The sequence below is a fragment of the Drosophila persimilis genome, unplaced genomic scaffold (assembly GCF_003286085.1).
Source record: "Drosophila persimilis strain 14011-0111.01,24,50 unplaced genomic scaffold, DperRS2 tig00000191-arrow-pilon, whole genome shotgun sequence".
Taxonomy (NCBI): domain Eukaryota; kingdom Metazoa; phylum Arthropoda; class Insecta; order Diptera; family Drosophilidae; genus Drosophila; species Drosophila persimilis.
In genome coordinates this window covers 4,317,346-4,327,247 of record NW_020825298.1, presented here as the reverse complement: position 1 = coordinate 4,327,247, position 9,902 = coordinate 4,317,346, and the positions used below count along the sequence as shown (strand labels likewise).

General features: G+C 41.2%; 1 protein-coding gene across 8 annotated transcripts in view; it reads left to right on the top strand.

Moving 5' to 3' along the window:
• The first annotated feature begins 1,337 nt into the window (after nucleotides 1–1,337).
• Nucleotides 1,338–9,902, top strand: part of LOC6589356 (mitogen-activated protein kinase-binding protein 1) — a 45,538-nt gene continuing 36,973 nt past the window's right edge. For 5 of the 8 annotated variants that reach the window (XM_026988932.1, XM_026988931.1, XM_026988938.1 and 2 more), the window contains exon 1: nucleotides 6,056–6,357. In XM_026988932.1, the coding sequence (XP_026844733.1) occupies nucleotides 6,142–6,357 (216 nt within the window). In that variant the 5' untranslated portion in view covers nucleotides 6,056–6,141. Of the gene's footprint in view, nucleotides 1,748–6,055; nucleotides 6,358–9,902 lie in introns of those variants that run through there. The other 3 variants (XM_026988935.1, XM_002015327.1, XM_026988933.1) reach the window with 2 other exon arrangements.

Genomic DNA, 9,902 nt, shown 5'->3' with positions numbered 1-9,902 from the left:
GTCGCGTCGCGTCGCGTCTCGTCGCTCGCTTTGTATCTGTAATCACTTAGTCATTGTTTTTGTTGCTGCTACCTTTTTGCGCATTAATTACGAGTATTTCCTTGTTTCTTGTTGTTTAATTAACGTGGATAGGTGGATAGGTGGATAGGTGGTTGTGCAGTCGACCCACTAACATTTATTGCCCGACAAAGATAAAAGCCCATTCGCCTTGAGACTTGAGACCGAATGAAATCATTTGGAATCATTTCAGGGCACAATACTTTATCAATCGGGTGGCACGATTGTCTCCCGGTCAGAGGATGAATAAGTGCAAATTGCAGTCGCAGAAAGTGATTCATTTAGTCAGACGTCATCGGAACGTGGCCGACACCCATCAGAGCCATCTTTGGCTAACAATGGGAAGCCATTTGGGGCCTTCCTCTGCCTGCCTGCCTGCCTGCCTGCCTGCCTGCCTGCCTGCAATTTTAATGAACTTTACTCCTGAGAAAAGTTGCAGAGTCTTTTAGTCGTCAAATATTGATTCAATTGATTAGAAAAGTTTTGCTAATTGCTTAAAGGATGTGAATGTCATTTGATCTGTGAGATTTGAAAGCAAATAAAGAAATGTCAGTGCTGGAAAAGGAATTTAGAAGATGAAACTATTTTAAAAGTATTTCTTACCATACTTTTGCAGTGTCTATACAATTTTATTTAGTATATCTTTTTCCTACGCTTTCCAACACTTTTTCCAGCTATAAACTTAAGCTTATGTTTGCTTAACTTGACTTTTTCTTAGCTTTTTCCACTTATCCTCGCTCTTATAAATTGATTGGCTTTACACGGCTGCTACAACTTTACTGCCATGGCTGCTGCCCCACGGCTTCGCTTGCCTCTTGACTATTTAATAAGCTGCACTCGACACACTTCAAATCAATTTACCAACACTGAAACAACCGTTAGGCGCAGCACTTCAGGCGGGGCCGGCAACAACAAATTGACATTGTTGCCGTTGAAAGCCTTCAGTCGCCTTGAACCTCAATCATATTTTATTCAGCGAATGGGAAAAGGTGGAAAACGTGAGGCGGAAAAACTTTGTTGCAGCCACAAGGAGGAGATGGGCTGAGTGTGAGGACAGAAGCGGAGGAAATTGGCCAAGAACTAACAAGTGGAAAAGCGTGGGAAAGGCCAAGGGGCGGAGCAAAAAAGGTGGCAATGGGCCCTTTTCAATGAATTTTTCAATTTCTTGATAAAAGGAAATAAGTTTATAGTCTTCTTAGGGAACTTTTCTAAGGAATAGTTTTCTCTTTCAATGAATTTAAATGGGTTCCTTATAAACGTTTTTCTTCTCTGTTTTTTACAGGTTTCTATCCGCTAAAAGCCAACCTGCAACAATTGCTTCCATCACAAAAATAAATATCAGAATTAAAAAGAATTGCCATACAAATTTAAGCAAATAACTGCCAACATTTTTGAAAAAGAAACAAATGCCGCCAGCCGTAGAGCATGCACCGATATTTGTGAATCTCCAATAACCGGAAGCTTTGATTCCCGCTTTAAATGCTCAAAGCTCCACTTAGCACAGCCCACAACCGACGTATAAGTGAACCGCGCTGGTTCGAGTCTCCACTGAGCCGTGAGAGAGAAAGAGCGTGAGAGCGAGCAACAACATCATCCACTCCACAGCAACACCATGGACGCTCCAGATGTGGGACGCATTATAAGGGCGCCAGCGCGACGCAAAAGAAACGATGAGCAGTTGATGGATAGGGTAAGTGGATCTTGAATTTTGGTTTTAATGATTTTCAAAGATGTGTCTAAAAGAAGAGTCATTGGATCTTTAAGATCCCTACAAAGTGGGCAGTATGTAAATACATTTAAATACTGTGAAACATGCTTTAAAAATTCTCTTCTACATAAATTATACTATGGAGTAGAACTCATTCACACCTTGTGGAAGATGTGTATGGGCTCTTATGTTCCACACTGCAGCCTTGACAACAACCAAATGTAAGCCGAGTTTCATCGAACTCTAACGCTGTTGATTGTATAAGAGATTGTCCCCCCTTTTGTCACTCATTTCCTCACTCCCTACGATCGACATCTTGCTGCGCTCGTGATCCAGTTTTCCTCTTGTTTTATTTGCGTCTCTTTCTGTGTCTCCCAACGGAAAAATGAAAGTTTTAGTGCATTCATTTCGAACATCGCCCACAAATGTCATTTATTTTATATTTTTATCGATTTATTTGTACCGCTTTTGTCTGCATTTTGATTAATTTGTTTGAATGAAGACAAAAATATTTGATTTATAATGCAAAAGTGGTTATAAGGGGGCGTTTTGGGATGGGCTTGGACGTAAGGTATTTCATTGAAATGGTTGGGAAATGCTAACAAAACATTTGCAAAGAAAAGGCTTTGGTTGACGATCATTTTTCACTGGATTTCTCCTTTTGCTGGCTGTATTACCTTACACAATAGGTCAAAAGCGGCTAAAGTGTTTAAAAATGGGATCCACATAAAATGATTCACTTGTGATCCGAAATCTCTTCGGTTGTGGGAACACCAAATATGTCTCATGCCTCTTAACACCCAAAAATATCAATTAAATGTAACAAAAATCAACAACAGTCCCATATTTAATCCACTTTTACACGCAATCCCACCTTCATCATCTTTTTTCGACCCACATTCCACCCCGCTTAGCCAGTTTCCACACCGCACCCACCCACCCCACTCAGTGCAAGTGGATGGTGGAAGGTCATTAGCCATTCTCACACCTCAGCACTTGGGATCCACAGGGTAACGTAACCCACAATTAATCTCGAATTTCACGCAATTATTAAAAAACAAAACAATTGCATTCAGCGGCTGATGTCAAGTTCAATGCACGCAGCAGACAGACAAACACCCAAAAGCCCCCACCCTCCCACGCTCTCCTATTAAATAATAAACCAAATCGAAAATGCATTTATTATTGCGCAGAGAGAGAGAGAGATCAAGCGAAAGACTTTCACGCTCAATGAAAGCTCTCTCTGGTAGTGTGACCCTCTTTGGCCAGCAACAAAAACAACAGCCAGTGTGTGCCCGCCCGCCCGTCAGCTGTTGGAGTTGTGGAGAGCCAAGATCCGGCAAACAAGCTCTCTCTCTCTGTTGATCTCTCTCTCACTCTCTCGGGCCAAAAGGTTTTTCTGTTATTGTTTGTCAGCTGCTGCTGTTTTTACACCCTGTAATCGTATATAGTAAGGGAATGCCTGTGATTTGATCGTGTAAATGCGCATTGTATACATATGTATATGAGAAGGAGTTTATGCTTGCGAGATCTTATTGTTGAGAATTAGTTTTCTTATGAATTTGAGCCACCATAGTTGTTGTTTTGTATAGAAGTTGTCCAACCATCTACTAAAAGTCGTTCCAAAGGCTGTTCCTTGTGATGCACTAGAGGGTATCCCCACACCCTACAATGCTACTGCCTTAGCCCGTTAGAGGCGTCGGCTCTCGCTCCCCACTGCTCTCTGACTCTGTCGCTGTCTGGCTCTCTCTCTCTCTCTCTCTCGTGAGCTTTACTCTGCTCTGCGCCGCTGGCTCTGGCTCAAATCGCTTTGGCGTCGGTCGTCCCCATGCGCCGTATGCCGTGCTTTCGTTACAGTTTGTTTCCATTTGGTGCTGCGCGGTCGCGTCGCGTCTCCGCCCCGCGTTTTGCATTTGTATTGGTGCGCATGCAATTTTGTTGTTGCATTTTATTGCTGCTGCTGCATTTTGCAATTTGAAAATTATGAAAAACTAATCAGAAAATCGAGCAAAAACACAACAGCCCAACCTGCAGCAAAAACAAATAATATTAAGAGAAATAGTGGTAATATTCGATGTTTAACAAATTGAATTTGTGTTGAATTTTCCTGAGGAGAGGCGAGAGGAGGTGCACGACCCGCTTTGGTCGTTTAGTTGTTGTTGTGTCTTTCGACTTTTGTTGCTGTTTTTGTTTCTAATTTGCCCAAAAAAAACTGCGCCAACGACCTTCGGAATGATGTATTGCCATCCCCCTCTCGGTTCGACTCTTTTTTTCTGTTTTTTTTTTTTTGGTGCGTGTAATTCGGTCGACAGCGACGTTAACGTCAACGTCAACGTCAGCGCAGCCAACAACAAAAAATAATTAGTTTTAATGCCCCCCGAAATGACGTTATATAATGTCTGTAGAAGAGTAAAAATCACACAGAAAAAGACGGTGGGGGGCTGGGCTGGTGACCATTTACCGTTTGTGATTCTTGCGCTTAATCAAATCAAGTGATTAGATCACTCTTCTGAAATAAACAGAGAGAGAGAGAGAGAGAGAGAAGGAAAGAGGGTACAGAGGGGAGTGGAATGCATTCGAAAGTGTTTGTAGAATGTGTGTTGGAAATTATTTAAATTCGACCGTAGAAACCCAACAAGAAGAAAACGTTTATTGAAAGAATTCTTCTATTAAGTTAGACTCTGAAATTTAGTTTTGAGCATTCGATAGATATTCGACGTACAGATGGTTTAAATCATTGATAGTTGACTATGAAAATTCTAGAAAAGAAACCAAAAAATTGAGGGGAAAGGCAATAAATGTTTTCATCCTCTTAATCAAATTAATTCCTATAAATGAAATATAATAATTAATTTAAGTCCCACTAAAAATAAACCTATTTAAAACCATCTGTTTACCCCTAAAGTAGTACCAATTCGTAATTCGTAAGAACATCTCTATTTTTATAGTTTTTTGCCTCTGTGGCGTCTACTCGTGCAAAACATTTATTTATCTTACTTTCGACTCGTTTTTTTCTGATAGTATTCCGCGACTGCTTATCAGAGGTCTGGTGTTCTGATATGCTCCGCTCCTGAACCCCAAAAATAAACACTTTCGAAGATAAAGAGCAAGAGCCCAAAACGAAATTGTATTTTTTTGTACTTTGAAACATCATGGAAATGTCAATTGAAAATTAATTCTGTGTGAAAATTAAAAAAGAATGAGAGAAAAGGGAAATACAAATAAAATACAAAAAAATACTATAAATGTTTGCAGTTGTAGACTTTGTTTTGCTCTTTCCACCTGATAAGATTCACCTCGCGTGAGCAGCAACAAAAAGTCATTGGCAAAACAACAAAAATTAATGTTAGTTAAGGCAAAAAAACAACAACAAGAGCAGAATGAAACAGAAAGAATAACAATTGAAAGAGTATGAAAAGGTGATAAGAGAAAAGCCCACAGGGGAAACGGCAGTTTTGTGAGAGGCAAAGGTGATACAGAACACAGAACAAGTCGAGGCAATTAAAGAGGACAAAAGTGGGAGAGAGGGGGGAGGAGGAGGGATGGGAAGGAAGAAAGAGGCAGATAGCAAGACAGAGAGGGAGAGTGGGCAAAGTGGAAATGCAAATGAAATGCAGTATAGAACAAATATCAATAACTAAATGTCGGAGGTATACGGAAATATATTTATAGAAAAATAAATGAAAAGATAATAAATTTGGTAAATATTATAGAGTATACAAAATATGTAGAAAATTGTGTAGGGGCAAAAAAAACCTTGTAAAATGAAATGAAAGAAGCAGGACATAACATAATATTTATAAATAATTTTTGGGGAATCTTTGAAGCAGTAAAAAACAGAGAAATTGTATAGCAAATAGCAAACTGTTTTATTTCTGTTATTCAGAACGTAACCCTATTTGCGATGACTGTTCTGTCAACATCCGCCACAGAAGTCGCCGCAGCAGCTGTTGAATGCCACTTCCCCCTAGAACCCTCCCTCCCTCTGCACCCGCCATTGCCCGCAGCTTATTAAAATTTGTGTGTTGTTTTTAGCAAAATGTTTTGCCCCACAAAAGCAATTGACATTTACACTGAAAAAGAGGACAAGAGAGAGAGAGAAAATGAATAAAATATAGGAGCAGAAAAGAGCAGCAGCACAAAACGGAATGTGACGAATCGTTAACCAAAACAAAAACACAAAAAACAATGTAATTGTGAAAATGTAAAATCACAAAAGAAAAAAGAAACACACACACAATAGCAACAAATACAAATACACAAAAAACAAGTGAAAAGTGTGGAAAATTTTAGTGAAAAAGTGCGAGAAAAAATTAAGTGAAAAAGTGAGGCGACACACAAGACAGCGTGGTGTTTGCTGCCCCTGCCCCACCATCATGCGGCATTTAATCATGACCCCAACATCGCTGTCGATGTCAACGCCATCGCTCTCGACGCTGCACCACCAGCGCATGGCGCTGCAGTCCCCCTCCAGATCCACATCGACATCGGCATCGACAGCGGCATCCACGCCGCTAACGCCATCGCCATCATCGGTTTTTGGTGGCGGCTCCTCGCCCAAGTTCCCAGCGAACTATGAGCGCAGCGAAAAAGTGAGTTCCAAAAACAACAAACAGAAAACCGAAAACCTGCTCCCCCCGCTCATCATAATTTACTCCATATTGTTCCATGAATGGGCTTCGATCCACGATGAGTGCATTGCATTTTCCTCTAATTATGTTAATTTCTTGGACCTTTTTTTGCATTCATTTCATTTCTGAATGGATGGAACTGTGTGCTCTCTTTTGTGGGGCAATATAAGAGGAGGTCTCTGGCCTCTGTTTTCTTGGGGCACTTTGAGCACCTGACATTTATATTTCATTTTTCCTTGGGCTTGGCTTTTCGCCTTTTTTTGGAATTTTAAACTAAAACCTTTACTCTTTGGAAATCCGAGCAGGAGAGCCTCTTCCCGTAGAGGAATTCCCACATTCTTCTTTTTATTGAGAGCCTTTCTATGAGGCTTCTTGCACATGGAGCTGCCTTTTTGCAAGTGCCTTTCTCTTCGACGATGCCTGGAATGTGGACTTTTCTTTGGGCAAGGCCTACTTCTAAGCTGTTCTTAAGCTTAAACATGGCCTCAGGGATTGGTTTTTTGTAGTCTTCTTTGGAATACTTCTTAAGGAGTGTCGTTTCAGCCTTTCTTTTGTAATAAACAGAGAAATTCCTTTTTTAAATGTTAAACATTAATGAAGAGAGCTCTTATTGGGCAGATATATTTAAGAGTGTCTTTAGAAGAACCTTCCCAGGCGATCCTCTATTTTCTTTATACGATATTTCCCTGGGCTTTAGTTTTATTAAGGCTAGATCCACACCCAATGTTTAAAAACCTTTTTCCATGTTCACCCTTATCTCTCTAGCTCTTTCTGTCTACCCCTTTTGACCTTTATTATGCCATCTATCCATCGCCTGATCTCCTAATTATAAGCCTGGTTCCTTCATTGGTTTTAGGCCGCATGCAAGACAACTTTTTGTTTTTTTTTTTTCTGGTTTGTGGGGAAAAAGGCTGGAAAACTTTTGCAAATGTCAGCGTCGCAATTTGCGGCAAACAATTTTCTAATTTGTTTTCCCCGATTGCAGCCGTGGGGAGAAAAATCAACAGCAAAAGCAACAACAGAAACTTTTCAACGTTTCAACGACTTGCGTAATGCGGCAATAATTAATCAAGTTACGGCTGTGCAGCAGCAGAGGGGCAGCAATAAAACAGGAAAAAAAAACTGTGCAAGCATTTTGATTTAACGAGGTATCTCTCGGATGCAGCCCCCTCCTGCCCCCTCTTTATGCCCCATGGCTGAAGCCAAAGTTCAAGGTCGTTGTCGATAATCAAACAGCATTTTCACACGCAATTTGCATTTTCCTTGTTTTTTTTGTTTTTTCTTTAATTTCTGTGTAAAAGTCTTTTTCCCTCCTTTCGTTTTCATTTTTTTCGGCCACTTTGTTGCCAAATGGAAATATGATTTTTCCTGGGCATTTTCTTTGCTGTGTTTTTCCATCTGATCTTGCAGAGAAAAATCATTTTCACAGCCGCTTTGAGCTTTTTGGAGCAGAAAACATTGCTTCTGCACTTGGGGGGCTTTTTCCTGCATTTTCCATATGCAGATGCCCCCACTTTTCTTTCTACACGAATGATGGACATAATTGCCCCTCTACAGCCACGCCCACACCACCACCACCGCGCAGCAACAGCAACAGCAAACAGCAAGAAACAACTTCATTTTCAGCCGTAATTGTTTTGGCCCATATGCTGCTTCTCCTTTTTGCAGCCGCAGCCGCAGCCTCAGCCTCCACGCAGCAGCCTGCACATTGCTCATACGCCGTGTTATCCATTCCGTTGGCTACTTGGCAAATTGAAAGCAAAACGCAATCCCCCCCTCTGTTGTCTGCCCTCCTCTCTGTCTCTCTTTGGCAACTCTCGCGGAAAAGCTGTTTGGGGGGAAAATGCAGCAGCAGTCGTCTCGATTTTCCTCTTCTATTTCTATTACTCTTTTTGTTTTTTGGTTAGAGGTTATTGGCGGAGATGTTGGTATTGAGCAAAGGAAAACATTATCTTTGCTATAAATAATGTGCGCTTATTTCTTTAAAAATTCTCTGGTAGAGTATCAAACACCTCGACTATCCTTAGTTTCCTTTTTCTTGTTTTGTTCTACTTTTGTGTCCGCTAGAAACAAAACCAATGTAAAGCTGTCTTGCAAGTCTGTCTCATGGCAATGTTTTCTTCTAATGACCAGGCCTCCCTGCACTCTCCTCCTCCTCCTCCTCCTCTCTCTGGACGCCTCTTGCTGCCTGTCTCGGTTTTGTTGGGAAAGTGTTCATCAAGTCTCCTCTGTCGTTTATCATATTTTGCTATTAGTCTCCAGCGCGAGACTTTCTAACTGCAATGAGACAGGGAGAAGGTGAATGCGGCGAAGGAGGAGGACAAGGAGGAGGAGCGGGTGGTGCCTGTAGAAGGAGTACACATCGCTCAGACCCGGCCAGAAAGTAAAGTGTCGTCGTTTTGTAAGCATTTATCCCCAGGCACAAAGCGTTTGAAAGACTGACTTTCTTGGCTGGATCGGACTGGCTCGGATCGCCTTCTCTTCTCTTCTAAATATGGCCTAAACGATTCTCTTTTTATGGCATTCGAACAAAGTGAAAACTCTTCTTGAACGAGTGTTAATCATTCTTTGGGAATTGATTTGTCAATCAGTGATTGAGAGTCCGAAGATGTTGCAGAAAGAGAAATTAAATGAAAATAATTGGAATTATGGATAGATGTTTTACAGGAAGAAACAAAGCTCCCGTAGAGGGATAATTCAGATCAATTGCAGATCTATTTACATAGAATAAGCCACTCCTAGATCAAATCAATCTGTAGTTCTCAGATCATTCATAATTCCTCTCTTCCTTCAATAATAACACTCCTATACACCCACGTCTGTCTCAGTCCAAGCCCAGACAATCTCCGAGCTAAATATCCAATTAAAGTCCCCACAAAACGTGTTCCTATAATATCATAATATACACTTATCTCCAAAGAGACCTCCAAAACGTAGAAAAACTGTTTGAATTGGCGGCCTGACATCATGTAATTATTTTGGCTAATGATCGTTCAACGATCGTTCGGGGGTGGAACCCATCACGGAGCCGCCTGTTCCTCTGATAACAGAAGAGGGGGCTTTCATTGCGAGATTAGAGGCTTAGAGGCAGCGAAATGCAAACAAATCGAACAGAATTTCAATCAAATTAAAGGGAAGCCTGGGAATCAGAGGCGCCGCAAACTTAATTAACTTTCAATCAACTTGAAGCTTGTGGCGGCAGGTGATGTGGCACAGGTGGCAGGTGGCATGTGGCACCAAGCGGTCTGCCTCCATTTGGGTTTTCCATTTCCCACTCGTACTCTCTTTTTTGGTGAAAGGAAGCGGATATGCATTTCCCCAGCCTTGACTTTTATCTCTTTCTCTTTCCATCCGCTTTCCACTTCGTTTCCCACTTTCCTTTCGAAAGAATCTCGCCATTCAATGATTAATTAAAACCGATTTATACACGGATTAAATGCAATCTCTCACTCTTTGTCGCTTTTCACTTGAAGGAAATTCTGAGGAAAAGTGCAGCCCATTGGCTC